The 22145-nt window shown below is 36.4% G+C and overlaps 1 protein-coding gene across 2 annotated transcripts; it reads left to right on the forward strand.

The window, feature by feature from the left end:
• Positions 1-2714: 2714 nt before the first annotated feature.
• tmem120aa (transmembrane protein 120Aa) lies at positions 2715-11947 on the forward strand. 2 transcript variants are annotated; one of them, XM_067608726.1, is made up of 12 exons: positions 2715-2901; positions 5202-5320; positions 6147-6278; positions 6561-6620; positions 6717-6812; positions 8201-8290; positions 8612-8677; positions 9427-9488; positions 9992-10087; positions 10250-10314; positions 11022-11090; positions 11358-11947. In XM_067608726.1, exons 1-12 carry the CDS (start codon positions 2824-2826, stop codon positions 11469-11471), a joined length of 1047 nt encoding a protein of 348 aa, XP_067464827.1. In that variant the 5' UTR covers positions 2715-2823; the 3' UTR covers positions 11472-11947. The 2 variants fall into 2 exon arrangements, with proteins under 2 accessions (XP_067464827.1, XP_067464828.1); XM_067608727.1 differs by having other exon boundaries at positions 2716-2901; positions 9995-10087.
• Positions 11948-22145: the final 10198 nt, after the last annotated feature.

A 22145-nucleotide genomic window follows, 5' to 3' on the forward strand; every position in this document is an offset into this window, starting at 1 on the left:
ATATACTCTATATAAAATATGACATACTATTATATAAATATAAAACTTGTATCTGCTCTGTTTAGTGAAATTAAGAACATTTTTTGTTTTATTGCCTACAGTGCAAACAGAAGACAGTACAATGAAATAGAAAAACTCAAGTACAAGTACCTCACAATTGTACTTTAGTGCAGTGCTTGTGTAAATGCACTTAGTTACTTTCCATACACTTTAATGTGATAAATTATCTTTTTCATAAATAAGGTAATTTATGATGTTTTTTGACCACCTCTAAGCCTCATAGAGCCCTAAATGTTATCAGTTGGGGTTCAGTCCATACATGGCTCTGCCACAGGTGTTAACAAATTGGAGATGACTTCTGTCATTATGTGTTCAGATGTCAAAAGAGTTACATAATATCGGCTCTAAAAATACAGGCACATGCCAAATGATGCGACACTTGATGCCCTGAAAATTGTCTCGCAGGGGTCAGAGTGCCTTCCCTGCAGAGAAACCAAACAGCTGATATAACTGAAATGGTTATGTTAGATGGTTAAGATCAGGGTCACAGTTTGCAGTTTTAATCCAAATCCTTGTTGATAAAATAGAATTTATATGAGAGGCAGTGTTGCCTGAAAGGCTAAACTCCGGGCAGCCGTTATGAGAAGTATAACAGTTGTTTAAAGATGCTCGTGCTGATTTGTTCAAACAAGCAACCAAAATCTTCCAGATCACCAACGAGAGATCTGATTGGATGAAGTTGTTGCTAATTAGCACGTCCAATGAGCACGTAGCACGCAGGGATATTAGTCGTGGACTTGACAGCTTTGTAAAGTACACTGACGTTACTTTACCGGAGGTTATTACGTTATTGAGAATAAAAGCACAGTTGATTTAACTCGCTCAGTTTAACTCAACTAATTAAAATCACGCCAATGTACTGTATATGGAGAATATAACAGTACTGCTAATATAAGGTATTTTTGAAAAAGTATGTAAAGTAATTAATCTGTAAAGATGCTGTGTGCTTGGATATACTGGTTGCAGTAATGCAAAACGAAACTCAAGTTTATTTTTCTTTCTCTCATAATTACAACATGGTTACAAATGATAGATAGGGTCAAATGGCATTTAGTTATAATAGTAAAATATGTAACAACACATGGAAATAAAGTAATAGCAATATATCAAATGAAAAAATCCAATTAAAATTAAATTTTAAAAAAACAAACAAAAAACTAAACTACAAACTAAAAAAAACAACTGTACGAAATATTCAACCAAGATTAATTATGCCACCCCAGACTAAAAGGTTATGTTTCATTATTCTCATAATTTCCTAGAAATCTTTCTGGAAAAAAAAAAATTATGGGTAAAATAAAGACTTCAGTTGGTTGCATTCCCAGTTGCAAAATTGGGCAATTTGTCAACAAGAAAGCAATTCAACATATGTGAAGTTTCCAGTAATAAATAAATGATGAATGTAGAGCTGTAACAACTAGTTGATTAATTGATTGACAGAAAATTAATCAGCACCTATTTTGATAAACAAATTAAACTGTTAGTTATTTTTTCCCAGATATGCCAAAAATTATCTGGTTTCAGCTTCTCAAACTTTAAGATTTAATTCTGGTCTTTGTTATGCATTATAGCAGAGCTGCAACGATTAGTTGATTCATCGATTAGTTGCCAACTATTGCCAATTATTCTCCAACTATTTTAATAATTAATTAATCGTTTTGAGTCACTTTATAAGAAAAAAAAGTCAAAATTCTGTTGATTCCAGCTTCTCGAATGTGAATATTTTCTAGTTTATTTACTCTTTTATGACAGTAAATTGAATATATTTGGGTTATAGACTGTTGGTCAGGACAAAACAAGACATTTGAGGAAGTCATCTTGTTTGCACTTTGGGAAAACAGTGATCAACATTTTTCACCATTTTCTGACATTTTATGGACCAAACAACTAATCGATTCATTGAGAAAATAATTGACAGACTAATCTATAATGAAAATAATCGTTAGCTGCAGCCCTACGTTAAACTGATTATCTCTGGGTTATTGACTGATGGTCAGACAAAACAAGACATTTATAGACATAACCTTTGACTCTGGGAAACTATAACGGGCCTTTTTCACTATTTTCTGACTTATAGACAAACGTATTAATCGATGAATTGAAAATATAATCAGCAGGTTAACTGATAATGAAAATGATATTTTACTTGACTTTAAAGTCTCTCTCCTGTCAAAAATGTGTTTTTATCCTTGTTCCTTCAGTTGAATGTTTGAGCTTCACTGTGCAGAATGATATTTGTGCAAAGTTTGACAATAGAAGGTTGTTTTCACAATTTGACACCAAAAAGGTTGAGAACCAATGAAGTAGGAGACATCTTGGATCCAGCAGTTAAAACCTTTTAAATGAAAAATATTTACACACAATATTTACATTAAATGAGGGACAAGGAGTAGATGTAATTTTAAGAATTAAAACTGAATTAAGTAATTGGACTTTTTCTTGTGGAAAAACCATATTAGACGCAAATTATTATTCAAAGAGTATTTTATATACATATAAAAATAAACTGTTCTATTTAAATATTCTCTCCAGACATGTTTTAAAACTAAACAGTCTCAGAACTTTTCCCAAAAAAACACTTCCACATCACAGTTTGCATTAAATGTTCATGATGACAGTGCATGTCACTTTGTCACTCAGGCTTTTATAGTGAAGGCTCAGACAGGAAGTAGCGTGTCTTCCTCGACAGACCAACTGTTGCACACACCGGGGCTTGAACATTACACAACTCCAGGAGCTTTCCTCGTCGCGTCTGAACGCAAAATGTTGTTCAGTCCAGCGGGTGTATCTGAATGTTTACGTGAATGGGAGGATTTAGAGAAGGACTACCAACAGATTCTGGTAAGTTGAACAGTCACTGCGGTGTGACACGTTACCTATGTAGGTGCCCTGCCCGGGTAAACCTAACGTTATCAGCCGGAGTGGGTGGGGATCGGGATGCGTTATTTTTGTTGTAACCTCCACCCGCATTCTGCGAAGACCCACCCTACACTGCCTCTGATTGGCTCTGAGCCTGATATGCCTACCCTTATCTTAACCAATCGTATTCCTCATGGCTAAAACTAACCAATCTAACCAACGAAGGCAACGAGTACTAGCCAATCAGAGGCAGAGTAGGGCGGGTCTTCACAGAATACGGGTGGGAAAAAATTAAGCGGTGGGGACACAGAGGCGACAGTTGGTTCACCCCACAGCCGCTATAATAATTGTATTGTGACAGACAAAAGAAAAAAAAAAGTAATACGGAATTAAGTAACTAGTGTCGATTACTACCACTAACCCCACCGGGACGGTTATCACGTTGTCCCAGACAGTACGGCACTGTTCAGGGGAGGCACAACGGTTCCCAGTTATCTTTAAACCATTAACTTATTGGCTTAAACGAGAAATCCGTCTTACAAAATACATACGTGGACTATATTGTGTTGTCATCAAGTAGCCATGATATAGTTTAAATATTTAAGAGTGCCTTTGTAGCGAAAATGGTTAGTTTACTGTCGAGTTTTTGGGAAATGTGAGTAGTAATAGAACAAGTCAGTGGGTGAAGAAGTATTCAGATCCTTTACTTAAGTAAAAGTACCAAACCAATTATGTAAAAATACTCCATTACAAGTGAAGCAGCACCAGAGCTGTTAACAACTCATAGACATGTGAAATGTGACGCCGACTACACACTGCTTTTTGTAAAAAAAAAAAAACAAAAAGGTTGGAAACCACTGGTTTCATCTTTAACAACGTGTTGTATTTAAAAGCTTGTTATATTATCCATTGTGTCAAATCTTCATCTGAAAATAACTAAAGCTGTCAAATAAATGTAGTGGAGTGGAAGAATAAAGTAGCATTAAATGGAAATACTCAGTAAAGTACAAGTTCCTCAAAATTGTACTTAAGTACAGTACTTGAGTAAATGTACTTCCCACCACTGGAACAAGTACTCACATACTAAAATGTAAAAAAAAAAAAAAAAGCTGTTACAATTAAAAGTTCTGCATTTAAAAGTGTGCTGTTGCTGTAAAAAAGTATTATTAGAAAAACTAAGTTATCAAAAGTAAAAGTTGATTTGCAGGTATATCATTATTATTATTATTATTATTATTATTATTATTATTATTATTATTATTATTATTATTACTTGTTCATTACTGTGTAAGCCACAGTCTAATGTTGTAGCTAGTTGAAGTGGAGCTCTTTCTAATTAATTGACATACTGCTGAGTCATGTAATGTACAACATGTCATATCCCTGAGGATAATCATATGTTTGTATGTAAAATCTTAATTTAAAAGCAACTAGTCTTTATAGCTGCTTAGCAGAGCATTCAAAAGTACAATATTTCCTCTGAAATGAAGTAGTGATGCACCTGATCCAACTTTTTATCTTCTAATATCGATTGATAGCTCAACTCAGGATATCTGCTGATACCAGTACTCTCTTTTCCCCAAATTTAAACTCTGCAAGCCTCACTGCATTTGAATCATTTTTATGTAAGGTAACATGAGGCCAGGGACTAATAGCTTAATCTGGCAGGCTGCAGTGACTAAATGAATATTACTGACTGTAGAAATACTTAATTTTATGTTGATATGGACCAAGAAATCTTCGATCAATCGTCATATCTTGGCTGATACCTGATCTGCTTTATCAGGTCAGCATTGGTGCCAATACAGGTTACACTTTAGTATCTTAAATTCTTACTTGAGTAAACACACATAGTTACATTTCACTATTGTTGCTGGAACACTGCTGACTGCTGAGACAGTTAACGTCAGAGAAAGCTCTTGATTTAATGCACCAGAGCGCTCAAAATTCAAAGCATCACTCATTGCGGATGCCATCACATGATCAGCTGTCATCTCAGTTCACATGCTCATTGAAGGGCAAACAGTAAACCTCTGTGTCTGTGACATTCAGCGACACAAGTAAAACTGTGGGGAACAATATGAAGGTTAAAAAGTCTAATGGCAAAAGACAAACAATTACAAAAAACAAGATCAAGTTACTTCCACTATAAATAGTTATTCTGGTATTAACAATAAATCTTTCATTATTCACACAATAAATCTCAGCCACTGACAGAGGCCGCCAGTGCCTGTTGGGGTATTATTGTTGAAGAGGCTGATTGCATCTTTTTTCACTTCCAGGACACTCATCGTCTGTATAAACAGAAGCTCGAGGAAGTCACCAAACTGCAAGACAGCTGCTCCAGTGCAATCACACGCCAGAGAAAGAAACTGAAAGAGCTCACTGGATCACTGGAAGAGTAGGTATTTGATCAGGGATTCAGTGAAGTACATTATACTACATTACTTCAATGCCTGTTACCGTTTCTCCTGTAAAATCCATTAAATCAATCATATCACTCTCAAACATGTTTACAGGGTAGCTGTTCATTACAGGTTTTGATTGCTTTTGTATGAAATTACTCTACAAATAACATAAATTTGAGCATTTAGTGATGAGTATGATGTGTCCTCAGATTGTCGGGGTAATGAGAGGATGCATTTCTCTATAGAAGATAAGGATGCTGAGTTAAAGTGAGTGCAGTGGTAGTCGGGCTGCAACTTACAGTAATTTTCATTATCGATTAATTTGTCGATTTCTTTCACAATTAATCGCTTAGTCATTTCCCAAAGCCCAAGATGACGTCCTCAAATGTCTTTTATTCCAGCCAAGAGTCATTAATCTAAAGATATTCAGTTTACAATCGGTGAAGACTAAACAAACCAGAAAATATGGGCTGGAACCAGAGAATATGGACCTTTTTTCTCAAAAAAGATTAAAAAATGATTAATCAGTTAGCTAAATAATTAAATTTTCTGTCGATTGACTAATGGATTAATCGACTAGTTGTTGGAGCTCTAAGTGGTTTTAAGTGGTTTTGTTTATATTGTATTTAAATTGTAACTAGCTGTGTTGCTGTGCATGTGACAGTAACCTGGTCCTGCATTTAAATGGACTTTATCATCAGTGTTGATGGGTGAAAAGCCCAGTGAGGGATTTATGTGGAGATCAGTGATAGGGGCCACAGTGCAGAGTCTGCGCTGCGTTATAAACATGTCATAATGTTTTTATTTTTCTATGATCAGATGCAAACAAAAACACCCAACACCAAAATTAAGTCCAGAGGATTTGGACTCAATCTCCGAAATCGAGGACTCCATCAAAGACAGAGCGAACGCTTTCTTGGAGATGGAAGCTTTTCTGCCAAAGAAGAACGGGTTTGATTCTTTCATATGATTCATTTTGTGTATTTGGATGACGAAAGGGAGTTTCACAATGAATTGTCAGTTTTTTTGTTCCCATAATACAGCTAACATAGGAATCTTGCAAAAGCAGTCGTACTGGGACAGTTAATGTGTTACGACAGTTTGTTGTTGTGTAAAAGGTCAGATACAAGGGCTAATGAAGCAACACATTTAATTTGAAACCAGTAATACTTTTAAATGACAAAATTGTATAAGATGTTATCATTTTGTATAATTGATTTTTTTCCTGTTTAGGTTATACCTCAGTCTTGTTTTAGGAAACGTCAACGTAACACTCCTCAATAAACAGTCCAAGTAAGTCACACTGACTGTCACCTTTCATCACGGTCTTTCAAAATACATTCATGTCGACATCACAGTAACATCATTTCTGTTTGCTCCACCGAACAGATTTGCCTACAAAGATGAATATGAGAAATTTAAACTGGTCCTCACGGTCATCCTCTTCCTCTTCTCCTTCACATGTAGCTTTTTGTTCAGCTACAGGTAAGATTTCCCAACATCTTGTCTACATTTGCAGAAGTTGAATCCAAATTGTGGGAGTAGAGCGATGAAGATTTTAATTCAATTCAATGGAACAAATACGATTTAACAACAATACGAACATTAACTCAACATTAAGATTCATATATATTAATTATATATATATAAATTATATCCTATGTATGTATTTGTGTGTGTGTGTGTGTGTGTGTGTGTCTCCTTATCCTTGGAGTATTTTTCATTTCAAGAGGTCGTTAAGCTCTTTGAAATCTGAAATTACAGAGTTGAACTTGTTAAAGTAATTGAATCTTTATAAAGGGGTCATGAATATTTTTAAAAATGCTGAGTCATTTCCTACAGCAGCTTGGCACTGTAGATTTTAGAAAATGTTACTCAAACTGGAGCAAATTGTTTAGTTTTTTTAGTGAATATTTCCAGCAGCAGGATCGTGTAACTAGTGACCATGTTTATCATAATGTAGAAACATGTCACTCAGTGTGACTTAGCTCTTGAAACTAAGTGAATGTCCAAACAAAATGATTAAATCAGCGTTCCAGTATTAAGTCACCAAGCTACCTCTTAGTATATTCATGATAGAATATATATACACAACCTCAAACATACTGTGGCTGGTTGAAGCTCAACGAGGGCCTAACTCATGTACGTTAGCTTTAAGAGGAAAAACTTCCACAGGACTCCGATTTAAAAAATGATAAAACAAGTATTTATTCCACAGTTTTTAGTATCTTCTTAGAGGAGTATTCAAAGCCAAGTTCTCCTAATCAGCAAACTGGACTACGGTAAGAAAACCGTGTGGCTCGGTCCTTACTGGAGCCTCAACTCTTCGGAGGTTCACCCCAGTAAAACAAAAGGGAGCTATATCTCTTAAAGTGACAGTAACCTACTTCACTGTTTTAACAGGAAGCTTAAATAATGTTGCCTTTACAAAATATCACGCTTACATCAACATCAATTAAACCAAATGATTATTAGCTGAACTTTAACAAATTACTATTAATTAACTTATTCAATGACTTATGTTGACTTGTTATGGTTAGGAGTTAGGGTTAGGGTTAAAGTATGTAAGTGGGTTAGGAGTTAGGGGTTAGGGTTAGGTGATGTAAATTAAAGTATGTAAATGTCTCCAGATATGAACAAAAATGGGCAAAAATGAACAAAAATGCTTGATAGTGAACTCTTAAATTTGGTTACCGTGACTACCATATGTGGTTGATCAGTTCCAGCGTTGATACTTTGCATCACATCACTGCAGACAGACAGTGTGGATGAATGGGTGTGTTTGTTGAATTATTTCCATCATATGTGTGGATTTGGTTGTGTTTTGTTTTTCTTTAACTTCCTTACGTACTGTTTTTGTTCTTGTTTCTCAGAGCCTTAGATGCCCTTTTCAACTTCCTGTTGGTGTGGTATTACTGTACACTCACCATCCGGGAGAGTATCCTCATCAGTAACGGCTCAAGGTCTGGAACAAATTTACTTTACTTTCCACTGTTTTTAACATATGATAACAGCTAAACTGGCTACAGAAAGGCTTCCTCGGGGACATGTAATATAGAAAAAGCACTTTGAACTCTCAGCCAAAACCCTTTATTGAAGTCTTTCGTTTGAGCCCCTTTCTAATGAAGTGACTCTGAGTACATTCCTCATTACATTTCTCTTCATATTTTACGGGTCATGTCATACAGACCTAGCTTGTATCTATACCTTGCCTGATGGTATCCTGTCTACTACACACAGCACAGTCCTGTATCCCTTACTGTCAGTCCTGTATGTTGTTTCAGGATCAAAGGCTGGTGGGTGTTTCATCACTATGTGTCAACCTTCCTGTCTGGAGTCATGCTCACCTGGTGAGTGATTTAATCTACTTTACTTTAGACTGAGGGCGCTTTCAGACCGCGAGTGGAAAGGAGAGAGAGAGTGACTGCTGCTGCTCTTTAACTTACTTTTCCTGGCTTTCCGTGTAACCATGGCAACCACAGAAACCGCAAACGACACAGGAGCTGATTGTACTGGTATTAAAGTTCCCTGGATTATATACTTCTTCACCAGCAGTGAACAAACACATCAATGAAGAGAAATTATCTTAGAGCAACATCAGCTTCAAAGTTTGATAATCTGGTCTGGACGAATGATTATTATGTCATATTTTAAACTATTTCCTCTATTTTATGATGCATTCCACCCATTCAACACTCAATGTTGTTGAGTGATGGATGTAGAAGCAACTAGTCAGTGTCTGGAAGCACCTCAGCAGTTTTATACTTGCACCACAACTCTCTACAAAATATAATAACATTCGTATAAGTACACAGTGACTGGTTCCATCAAAATACTTTTGTTACGGGGCGCCTTGTAGCTTATTGGTAAGATGCAAACCACATAACAGCAACATCCACGGTTCGATTCTAGCCGTGCACCTTTGTTGCATGTCATACCTCTCTCTTTTCCTATGTTTCCTGCCTCTTTTAGCACTTTCAACTATAAAATAAAGCCAAAAATGTCAAAAAAAAAATGATCTGCTTAAATATAAAAGTTTGGGGTTTGAGATTTTTAACAGCGAAGCTCCATTCTAACCAGATGTCGTCTTTGTTCGCAGGCCTGAAGGTGCTCTCTACCAGATGTTTAGGAACCAGTTCCTAACATATTGTCTATACCAAAGTAAGAAATTCAAGCTGTGTCCCAGTTTCAAACTACTTACTTAACATTATGAAATATGCACTATGTACTAACTGGCATAGAGCGAGTGTAGACATCAGTTGTGAGTGAAAAGATTTTTTCCACGCTGCAGAAATGCTTTGTGTCTTTACTAAAAGGCTCTAACAATAATTGTGTGCTCCAGACTTCATCACTCCAGATAAAGTGATTTTCTTTCTTCTCACATTGTTCCCATTTTAAGGATATTTTTAGTCCTGAAGAGGCAAAAGTATTCATTATTTCTCATGAAAACAAACTGTGTAATTATTATTATGTCATATCACGCATACTGACATTTTTTAATATACTTATTTTGACACATTTGCAGTGTGTATTTGTAACATTTGTACAGTTTCAGTGTCAATAGTCTTGCACATGAATAAGTCAGATAACACAACTATGACTCATATCTCAACAAACAATGATGTCATTCCTCTTCTTTTCTTTTCTCTGCTCTGTTTGCTAAGTAGGCTTTGTCCAGTTTCTCCAGTACTACTACCAGAGCGGCTGTTTGTACAGACTCAGAGCTCTGGGAGAAAGACATAACATGGACCTCACAGTCGGTGAGTCATATCGAAACTGCTGTTGTGTTGTATTTATGTCGACAGTACTACGTTCTATTATCTGTCATGTCCATGTATTCTTATGCATGACAAATATCCTATAATGATAGATTAAGTTAATCCCAGCTCAGTGACTCTCCTCCCTCCTCTCCTTCTGTTCAGAGGGTTTCCAGTCCTGGATGTGGAGAGGCCTCACCTTCCTCCTGCCTTTCCTGTTCTTTGGTCACGTGAGTATCATCTCTTAATATTTTTAACCGCTTTCTTACATTAAGTTGAGTTGAGTTTTTTATTTTGAAAAAACAAACAAACGTGGATTTATCAATGCCTAGTAGAAACTAATTAAATTTAGATTAAAAAAAAAAATTTAATATTTAAATTAAAACCTGAGTAAAAATACTTATAATACAAAGTAATAATAATAATAATAAGCTTTATTTATAGATCACCTTTCATGACATAAAATGCAGCTCAAAGTGATTTACAAAAGAAATGTAAAACATAGATACAGATATATACATATGCACAAGCACATAGATACACACACATACATATATATATATATATACATATGTATACATACATAAACATGTACATACATATACACACACACATACATATTAAACAGGATAAATATCAGTTAAGACATAGTAAAGGAGTAAAAGACAAATTCCAGAGAAGGGATAAAATCATAGGGGTAAAACAACATCAATTAAAGGTCATAGAAGGTTTTGAGTTGCTTCTTAAAACTCAACCGAGGTGGCCCGTCTGATATGAAAATAAGAACTTCATTTTTTATGTGCTTGAACTATTTGATCTTTATTTGTATACAATACATCTCACAAAGGAAGGCTGAGATACAGTTTCCCTACTACCAAACTATTTGTTGAACCAGTTAACAAAATGCCCCTCTGACCTACTTCTTCTCCTCTTACAGTTCTGGCAGCTCTATAACAGCATAACACTCTTCAGGATGTTCCAGCTCCCGGAGTGCAAAGAGTGGCAGGTTTGTACAAGAACTTTGTCATCAATGTTAACTTTGTAACATTTTACTCATTAAATTCAATACATTTATTTTACTGATTCATGTCTCATCTTATGTTTAAACTTTTCATGCAATGCCCAAAAGCTGTTGTTATTAACGTTAATATAAAATATGCAAATATCCAAACTGTGGATGATTGTTGGAATTTTAGTCTTGTATGCTGCAGTAAATCTTTTTTACTTTGAAGCCTAAATATTTTAGCACTGTTTTTATTTTGCTGTGCTCTAGGTTGTCATGTGCGGCTGCTCTTACATGGTGCTCTTCATGGGAAACTTCTTGACCACGCTGGGAGTAGTTTACCAGAAGTACATGAACAACCAGGACAAGTCCAAGAGTTTATAAAACTGGAATAATGAGCCAATGAGAATCACTGAAAATCCTGGAATGAAAAATGTTACCGTTGCTCTAATATTCTCTTTAGAGCTCTTTATAGATGTTGTGATTGTGATTGTTGTCCTTGTGAACCATTTTACATATACTACTACGTTTGTCAATGTCCTTTCCATTTCAAGTCCTTGTGATTTCATATTTTTGGATGTATAGCAACATATCGTATCGGTTAGTCGTATGATTATCACATAGACCTGTAAAACAAAAACAACCAGGTACCTCACAGGTCTTACTTAATGTAGTAACACTGTTAGGTTGTGTAAGTAGGATATTCAGGTCAGAATTGTACATCTCAAATAAGGACGTGTTACTGAATAAAGAAATAACTGTTAAAGCATCATATTTATTTAGGGAAATCAATGGTTTGTTGCTCAGCAGCTGCTATGTATTTTTGCCTTACAGAAAGTGCTTAATAAAACACTCCTTCACACCCCCTGGTTGTTGTTTTCACTGTTGCGTAGGCTAAGCTGATATTACAGGTGGTGATACAAAACTGCATTCATCATTGGTAAATATATTTTTTTTGACGTATTACCCTACTACAGCCACTGGACATTTCTGATGCTCTAAGATGAACTTTTAGTAATAGATGTTATAAGATGTTCTAATATAGTACATAGTATTTGGTGTAACCTCATTCTAACCTCCTGTAGTCGACTGTTTCCGGCATGCATTTTGAAAGTTAAAGTGCATTTTATATTTTGATATATGTGCAGAATTTATAAGCAGGATTTGTAACATCACAACTAGTTTGGAAAGTCAATCATGGTCAAATATGGGACTTTAAAGTCTGTCTTAAAACAACAGTCAGGAGCCAAAATGAACATTGAAACAGGTTTTTCTTGCTGTAATCATTCCTGCTGTTCACTGACCATTGAGGGATCCATTGTGGACTTTGTGGACAAAATCCACAGTCCTCCTTCTGTGCAAAAATGTATTTAAAAGTTTATCTGAAGCTAATATGAAGCTTCAGCGTCCAAATGAGTCAAATCAAGTAGATATCTTTCAACGTTACAGTCTTTTTAGTGCCAAAGTCCCTCTTTTTGTTACTATACTTCCACCACAGCTCAACAGGGAAACACTGTCCGAGGAAACACAAAGAGGGAATTTGATGCTAAAAAGACTGTAAATGTGTCAGATATCCACTTGATATGACTAACTCAGACTGCTGAAGCTGAATAGAAGCTTCACAGAGACTTTTAAATGACTGTGGACACACTGTGGATTTTAGCCTCCATCACTTACATCGAAAACACATTTGAAGGATCTTTTAATATCCAGTACGAACATGAGGAATGATTACAGTGAGGAAAACCTCTTTCACTGTTAATATGGACACCTGAATTGAAAATTTGTGAAACTATCCTTTTAGCCCCATTTCAACCACAAGTTCCAGGTATTTTAGGACCAGAGAAACTAATCTCAGGAACTTTCTCTCTCTTTCTCTCTCTTTTTCTTAAATGAGTCAGGAAGCAGACAACAAAGCCTAACTTTACTGTTAACATTATCAAATAATAAGGAATATCCTCTCCCAGTCTTAATATTGATTCAAGAGTTTCCTTCTTCCTTTTTTATGAATGAAATGCTAAACAAGTTGAAGCAGCCGCAGTGTCTGTGTTTGACCAACCAGCAATGTTCAGCCCTACAAACCAAAGTTCCTGTATTTTGGAAAGTACTACCCCCACAGCATGGACTTTTTAGGGCAAAACAATCTCCTTGGAAGTTAATTTACCCTGTTTATCCTGGATCCTGGTTCAGGTACATAGTTCCTCATAAAGTTAAGCTCCTGGGAAAGTTCCAGCAGTGAGAATTATTTTTTAAAAAACATTTTAACATTCAAAGGACAAAAACAAAATAAGTGATATATTAGCACATAGAGGTGCACTGTAATGGTAGTTTCTGTTTTGACATACTATTATGTGTGAGTAATTTTTTTTTAGCCATGTTAGCTGTGGCTCTAGGTTTATCTGTTGATCCACAGCCACTCCAGACTGAAATATCTCAACAATTATTGGACAGTTTGCTGTGTAGCATTAATTGATATTTTGTACAAGTATTGTTCCCCAGAGGATAAATGGCTGATCCTTGGACTTCTTCTTTAGCGCCATCATCAGGTTAAAGTTTTAATTTGTCCAATATTTAGATTTATGACTAAATACTACATACAAAACAAATGTTGTACTTTGAGTTTAGCACTTACTGCCAGATGTTAGCATGCTGACACTCTAAACTAGGATGGAGAAATCTAAAACAGTTATTCAGTTAATCTCTAATCTTTCTAATCATCAAAATGTTAGCATTGTCATTGAAGCATGGCTGTTCAGTACAGCCCATGATGGATGTATTAGGTACAGCCTCACAGAGCTGCTAACATGGCTGCACACTGTCTAGTTAACATGTAAACAGTCTCAGTCTCATGGGTACGAAGCAAAATGTTGACTAAAACAAAATAACACACAAGGTTTTAAGTTGGGGGGTTTTCTGCAGAGAAAAGGCAAAACGTGCTTCTGGTACTGTTGACTTGACTTGACGACTGTTGGACTATTTACAGCATTTTAATGACCTGCTTTACATTAAAATGACCACAAGGTGGAAGCATTGAGTTGTAATAGCAGACGGTGTAAACGGTCCCAGACTTACTGCATGTGTTAGTGGCCTGTGTTGAGTTGATTCCATCCATTAAAACTTAAATCTTTTCTTTATTTTCTTAACATACATCATCACACTTTTCCTAATTTGAAGTCTTGTTTTATGGGTCTCATTTTTGGGTCTCGTTTCTTCCAGATGGATCACATCTCTTGAGGTTGATTATGGTCAGCCACCTGATGCTGCCAGACTGTGAGTGATGAGGAGGTGTTGATCTGTGATTATTGTACACAAATCATCAAAGTCAATCATCAGTTTCACTGAGTGAACGTTGCTAATCAATGAATGGTTGAGAGTCGTGAATGGGTTTTTGGCTGAATGCCATAGACAGGGTTGAGCAGTAGGAAACTCTTATTCTGATGAAGCGATAATCAAAAATTTAAAACATTTTGATGTTGTACTTCGTCTCAGACACCTGTAAAAGAAATGCAAGGTTGTCTGTTTAATTAATTTTGATCATGCAGTCGTGTTTATATGTATGACGCCATAACAAAAAGCATCATCATAAGTATAAAATTATGAATTATGACATGTGATCTTATAAGAAAAAGAACATGAGAGGATTCCAGTAAATCTGAATTTCATGTGCTTTATGATTTAAACATCTCAGTAGAGCTACAGTGCCAGAACACAAAGAAATAAAGCATGGAAAGAAATTTGCACATAAGATCAGAGGGAATAATACCTGAAAAATTTAAAATGGAAACCAGCTTCACTCCCAATTTATTACAGTACAACTTCCCCCATCCCAGCAAAAAAAAAAAAGTCTTGGATGAGTTAGTGCTGGAGGGCCAGTGAGAGCGAGGCAGGGCTGAACAAATGGGACGAGGAGCAAAGTGGATGGGGAAGTAGAAGGGGGGGAGGGCTGGGTATTCTCCCAGCCTGCACCTCTTTCATCTTTCTCATTAAAGCCAGAGCAGTGGGGGCCGTCAAGAATGAGCCCAAGGACATGGGGATCGGGGACCGAGCCTGAGCCTCGCAACAGGAGGTGAAGAAGGAGGGAGGGAACAGCCGAAGCAAGCAGACGGGCCCTCCATGTCAAACCTTCACCTTAAACTTAACCCTCCTCCCTCTGGGACGCAGATAAAGACTTCTTATCTGTGCTCACCTTCTCTCCCGGCCTGGGAACAACTCTAGCAGCAGCAGGGAGGGAGGAGGATGGAGAGTGAGTAGGTCCAAAATACACAAGCTCCCTCTCAGAGAGTGTGTATGAGAGAGAAAGACAGCACTGATGAGCTTCCACCTGGGACAGACTGATTATAGAGAGGCGAGGGGAGGAAGTGGCTCCTTATAGATGAAGTGATTCTGAAGAAAGAATGAGTGGTCCAGGAGGGGTCTATGATCAGAAAGCTTACTGTGACTGAAATTTTGGGATTTATGTAGGTGTTTTTGTTATATAAATGTTAAGTTTTACTGTCTTGTACCTTGCGAGGCTGTTTTTACAAAGATCACATTCAGTTTTTGTATTTTTATATTGGCTAAAGACCAAGTTTTTAAACAGTTCGATATACAGTATTTGAGTGGTTCATTGCATGAGCAGCTTCAGGTGTCAGATATTTCTGAGTAAATCTAAAATTGGTCTTTGATGACACCAAGGTAGCTGAAGTTGAAAGCTTTTCACCTGATACTTACATTGCTAATATGGGACATCAGTTGGAGGAGGAAACAAAGGTGAACAGTGAAAATACTGCTCAAACTGTCCATCGCAGTTTACAGACCAACCTCCTGGTTCAACTTTAACTTACCAAACTTAACATGTGTGTAGAGCTGCGCCGATCAGTCAATTAATCTATTACTCGATCAATAGAAAATGAATCTGCAACTATTTTGATAACTGAATAACTGTTTTAGTAATTTTTTGATCTGATGGTTTTTTTGTCGTACATGATGGTAAACTGAATATTCTTGGTTTTTGGACTGGTGGTTGCACAAAAACAAGACATTTGAAGACGTCACCTTTGACTCTGGAAAATTATAATTGTAATTTTTCACTAATTTTTGACATTTTATGGCTTAATTAATAATGAAAATAACTATTAGATAGATAGATAGAGCCCTACATATGTGTGCATACAGTTTTTGGGTGCACTCACTTTCATCTGTTGGTATGTTTGCAGCCTGTCTGATCATCTGACTACTCGTGTTTCTTCTTTGTAGAAGTCGCTGTTTCATTGTATCTCAGCATTTACTTTGGTGAGTACAATGTTGTCATAACTGATCATATGAATGATGGATTTACGGAGTTGAAATAAATCAAAATAATCTTTTAAATGCCACAGGGCAGCTGGCTGCTGTTGTATATCACCCCACGGACAGCAGGCATGTTTTTCTGTTTCTGGACAGAACTACCCGTGACAGATTCCAAAAAGCAATGATGGTGTTTTGAGTGGCATGTTTCCAACCAAACCGTGACCAAACTCATATATCAGAGAGAGTTTTTCAACTATCAAAAGTCCGACCACAGGATCAAACTTCATGTCTTGAAAACCTGCTGTTGTATCTTTCAGTTATAGCAAACAGTCTGCAGGTGTGTCAGTCAGTCCAAATTCATGCTGTGCAACCGAATATTGTTCAAACCCACAAAACGTTATTTTAAATTCTACTCAAGATCTCAAAGTTTCCAAAGATACAAACATCTTGGGCTGAATTTTGGGGGAAATGTGCGTAAAATGATGCACAAGTATGTATATAGAATATTTATATGTATTTGATGGAGGACTGCAGTTATGAAAAGCATGGAGTGTTGGATTTAAGCACTTTACTCAGTGTAAACATCATATAGCTTAAATGAAAAGTTAGAACAAACTGCAGATATACAGTATGCAATACTATCAGGAGCTATTTAAGTTGGGCGCCCCTGAGGCTTCAGACATTGAACATGAACAGCGAGATCCCTGGAATCTGGCTGGGGGCTTTTTCTCTCCCTCATTTCCTGTCATGTGACAGCTATATAAAAGGCAAAAAATAAAACGCCCAAAAAATAAATAAAAAAAGAACCTACTGTTCTGCAGGTGAAATAAAAAGGAAAAACTGGATGTAAAGGCGTTAAAGTCAGACTGTATACCTCAAGTCATAGTATTGAAATATCTGGTGTTGTGCAAGATGATGGTAGAATATTATACCATATTTTGTTTGGCTAGATAATTGTGGTAATATTACACAATTGTTGCTGCCTGCTAATGTCTTTAAAGTTTGCCTTATCACAAGCTGTTCTCACCTGCCCGAACAATAGAAGAAGTAAATACTGTATTTGGAAGTTTGGATGAGTCCAAGCAGGTGTGAAAGTTTTCACCATGTGACATAAATATCCTGCGTTTGAATCTTACTCATGAACTTTGTCAAATGTTCAAATGAGAGTCACAATCCAGACCAACAACCACCAACAATCTGTGGAACATCCTCCTCAAGATAAATGCATATGGAAAGGATTATAGAGCTACTCAGAGGAGAGGAAGTCATAATGCATGCATATATTTTAAGGAAAAGCTTCAACAAAATAGGATCATATAGAAAACACAGTTTTATGCTGTTGCAGCTACGAGATTTCCCTTCCTCATTAGTAAATTAAGTCCCACGACAGCAACTACTACATCACCTCTTGAAAAATGAACAGAGCGCCAAATTAAATATGCATATTTAATAAGAGGGGGACATGATTACATCCACTTGTTAAGTGAGAGCATGAGAGATGAGGGAAATGAGAGAGTGAGATCTTCAAGGCCTGCAGAGTGTGAAAGAAAAAAGAGAATTCATCTTTATTTTAACACGGCTCTTTGGGAGTAACCCTAGCAGGACTTCCCCCACTCTGTAGAGCTGATTACTCACATTCTGGCTTTCTGGGGGTTTGGGCTGTTGGTTCCTATAGCAACCACGAAAAAGCAGACAGTAAGGAGAAGACTTGCTTGCCATATGCCTTAACATTTTTACCTCTTCTGGAACCATCAAACAGCATTTTGGATCAGGCTATGTGCTGCCAAGTGTCTTCTTTTGTTTTTTTGTCAGACTGGAGGCAGCCCTTTAAAACCAACCAGCACAGAGCTGATCAAAAAGATAACTCACACATGATACAACATACAGATTATTCGATCTCCATTAATCCACTAGTCGTTTGGTCTTTAAAATGTCCGAAAAAGATGAAAAATGTCAATCATTTTTTCCAAGATGTGACAAACAACAACAACCAAAATATCAGACCAGATAATATTCACATTTAAAAAGCCGGAACAAGAGAATTTTAGGATTTTTTTCTTTAAAAAATGACTCAAAACGATTGAACGATAATCAAAATATCTGTTTTCGATCCATCCATCCATTAATTGATCATAAGATATAATCCTGCTTTCAGGAAAGCACAACAATAAGATATTTATTGTTGTATCTCTTTATTTTTATATTTGTATTTCTAAATATTTTCATATTTTATATCATCACACTGTCAATTAAATGACGTGGCATAGACAAGTAACAACACATATACTGCACACCAGCATGCAATATACTGTATGTAATACTACTTCTACTACTACTACTACTACTACTAGTACTAAATACATTGGATACATTTTTTTTTATGGTTACAGAACTTTTATACAATTAAATAAAATTAAGATTTTAGGAAGCTTTAATTAAACAATAACACAATACAAATTTGGACATTGAAACTAACTTTAAAGGATTCAACAGCTTCTCTACTTCTCTTTCAAGAAACAAAGAAGTGTCTCTGTTACTCTGGTTAATCCACAAGACTTCACTGTGAACTGTTTTCTCTTTTACTAAAGAAATATATGCTCACTCTGAGGTCTGTGGATCATCCCAGAGTTCAGGGTCCCTGAAGCAAAGATCTGATGCCAACAGGTGGATTCGTGATGTCGTTGCAGCTGAAAAGTCAGCCTGTCTAATTAGGTGACAAAGGCAATTAAACACCAGAGACACAGTATTTTTCCTGCAGTCTAACTTCCTTTAATAAACTACTAAAGCAAACAGGCTCCTCGAGCTCTGCAGCAAGAGGACCCCCTTGACCAGCTCATACAAAAACTTTATACTTTTAACACACTCACACTTCTCTGTCTGCAGACACCTGTTTCCTGCAAGATTATTAATAATAATTCCATAATTGTGTGTCATGCCCATCTGGCACGACTTCCAGTTCTTGCATTAAGTTCTGGTTTTCCAATGATCACTTCTCAGAATTAGGGTCACCATAAATCATGATAACCTTTGTTACTTCTTCTTTCCCTGTTTCGCTGACGCAAACAGGGAGTGAGACGTCTTACTTAAAAACAGAACAATGTGGTTACGACATTATAAAGGTCAATAGACGTGGTCAAGAGTGCATCATGTTCTTTAAAGACAAAATTGATCAGTTGATCACAGTTCTACACTGGATTAATGATCATCAAAATATTAATATAATAATAGAGTATTTTCTCCAACAATACACCTCTAATATAGTTTTTTCCTCCACAGTAGATACACATGAGGTGGTAGAAGATCTATTGTTTATTCTGCAGCCAGGCCAACCCGCGTTATAAAGTGATTCATACTAGTTTTTAAAAGAGAAAAACAATTCTAATTTCTAAACAAAGTCTTGATGCCAAACCAGGGATGATAAATTATCGTAATATGCTCTTTTTATAAAGTCTGACACCTGCATTTTAGACCAGCTGGAAGTGTAGGAGTTGTGTCTGTCTAAAAGCATAATAGCTCTCTAGAACTTCTTCTTAAAGTTGAGATGTGAATCAAAGATCAATAACTTCCTGGCAACAGGCTTGAAGGAACAAGCAGTGATCCAAATGTAAAGCAAAGAAGGAGTTGGTAGGTGTATTGTTGAACTTTTGACAGAGTCAGTCTGGCTGTTTCCAGTTTTCATTTTAAGCTAAACTAACCATGTCCTGACTGCAGCTTCGTACGCCACGTGCAGACATGATATTGATTCATATCGATTTCCTCATCTCACTCTGAGAAAGAAGTTTGACCTATTCTTTTAGGAGCACAGAAAAAAAAGCTTTGTTTTACCTGCAGGTTAGATGTTATCCAAAAGATTTTGAGAGAGATTTCTATGTGCCTAAGCGGTTGTAAAATATCCACAAACCCTTTGAAGATCCTTGTAATCCTTCAGATGTGAAGATATGTAGATCATCATGTACTATTCACTTACTCTTGGGTATTAAGACTGTGACCACAAATCATCCTTGCAGCTATCAGAATCATATGACATATTTGCAAAATCCTTCCAAAGTTGTCAAATTGATTTTATGACTGAAAACAAAGACAAATCAATATTCCACAGAATATATAGACAATTTAAAACACCCTGTAGTCTTTGTATACATCCTAGGGGTGTGCCCGAATACAAATACATTATTCGGCAAAGCACAAATAGTGGGTTTTATATTTGTTTTATATTTGTTTGTATTTGTTTCATATAACTATTTTAAAAATTATTTGTTGGGATTGTTCCCCAGAGATAAAGCTGAGCCACTGACACATGCAAAGTGCTCTTAAGGACTCTCCATGAACTGTTGTTCCCTTTCTCCTTTCCACAAAGTTAGGTTGTAAAAAATAGGCAATAAATGAAAAGTGCAAAGCAAGAATTGCCTTTGAAGTTCCTCCCTACATGTTATCCGGTGTGCTGTCTCTGTGCTATGGGTGTATAAATAGATAGGTCTGGCTGCAATGAGGTGATGAGTAAAGTTTTAGCTCAGTAATCATAATAATTTTCTAAAATTAAAAGTGTAATAAAAACAAAAACAGGATTTTTTAGCCTCTTTCCACTTTTATTCAAACACAAATACAAATACAAATACTGGGATCTCTGCACATCCCTAATACATCCATATAATTAAATGGAGTATATATTTTGTATACCATGCACCTTCATACACAAGGGCATCCCACAAAGTCCTTGACCCACATATAGGAAATATATTCATCCCCGAGGGGACAAAGCATGAACACCTTAACGGTAAAGTGGGTCAATAGGCCCACTCCCACACACACTTCTTGTAAACCAGATGGCCAATTTGGTCCGAGCCACGAGAAAATTAATCACAACACATTTTGTCCTCCGTTTGATTGAATACAATTGCCCTGCACAATAAACACCCCATAGCCTCCCACAGTGCACAGTCAGCATGTCAGGTGCAGCACGTTCACTGAACATGTACGTTCACAATGGTGCAAAGGAGGAAACACTTGCATTTGGGATGGAGCACTCCAGCTGTCATTTTGTGATGAAGTGTCGTAATTGACTTTTTTGCAACAATCTGGGTTTTACTTGTATGACACAAGCAAACACACCATTATGAAAGAGCTGCAACTGTAAAACTAAAACTAAACTGTCCTGATTAAAAAGTGACCTTTTGAATAATAATAATAATCTTTATGTAGGTTTATTCAAATAAGTTTACAAAGTATGTTTTACAGACATAAGAGCGGATAAAACAATGAAGAAATGAACACTCATAGGAGCACAGAAAATACATACTAAATAATTAGATTTACCAGAGAAAATGTGAATAAAATAAGATAAAATCATAACATGAAAAGTCAATTCAACATTAATTAAAAGCCAATCTATAAAAATAGGTGATTAGGAGACATTTAAAAGAGAATACTGAGGTTACTTGTCAAATCTCCAGTGGAGGGCTATTCCTAAGTTTTGGACCCCTGACCGCGAATGCACCACCACTCCCTGTCCTCAGCTCGGACCTGAGGACAGTTAACAACAACAACTGGTCAGCAGATCTCAGGCTACAAGCCGGAGAGCAGGGAGAGAAAAGGTCAGCAATGCAGGGTTGGGCGAGGCCTATCTGTGTCTTAAAAAACAAGTAATAAGGCCAAAAATATCCAGTGCAAGGAGACCAAAACACATTTTCTAGTTCTTTTGAGAACCTTGGCAGTGGTATTTCGTATTCGATTTCTGGGGCAAATGATAAACAATTACCATTTTCAGTTTTAGGTGCAATATACAAATGGGTA

This window comes from Thunnus thynnus, chromosome 13, assembly GCF_963924715.1.
Source record: "Thunnus thynnus chromosome 13, fThuThy2.1, whole genome shotgun sequence".
Classification (NCBI taxonomy): domain Eukaryota; kingdom Metazoa; phylum Chordata; class Actinopteri; order Scombriformes; family Scombridae; genus Thunnus; species Thunnus thynnus.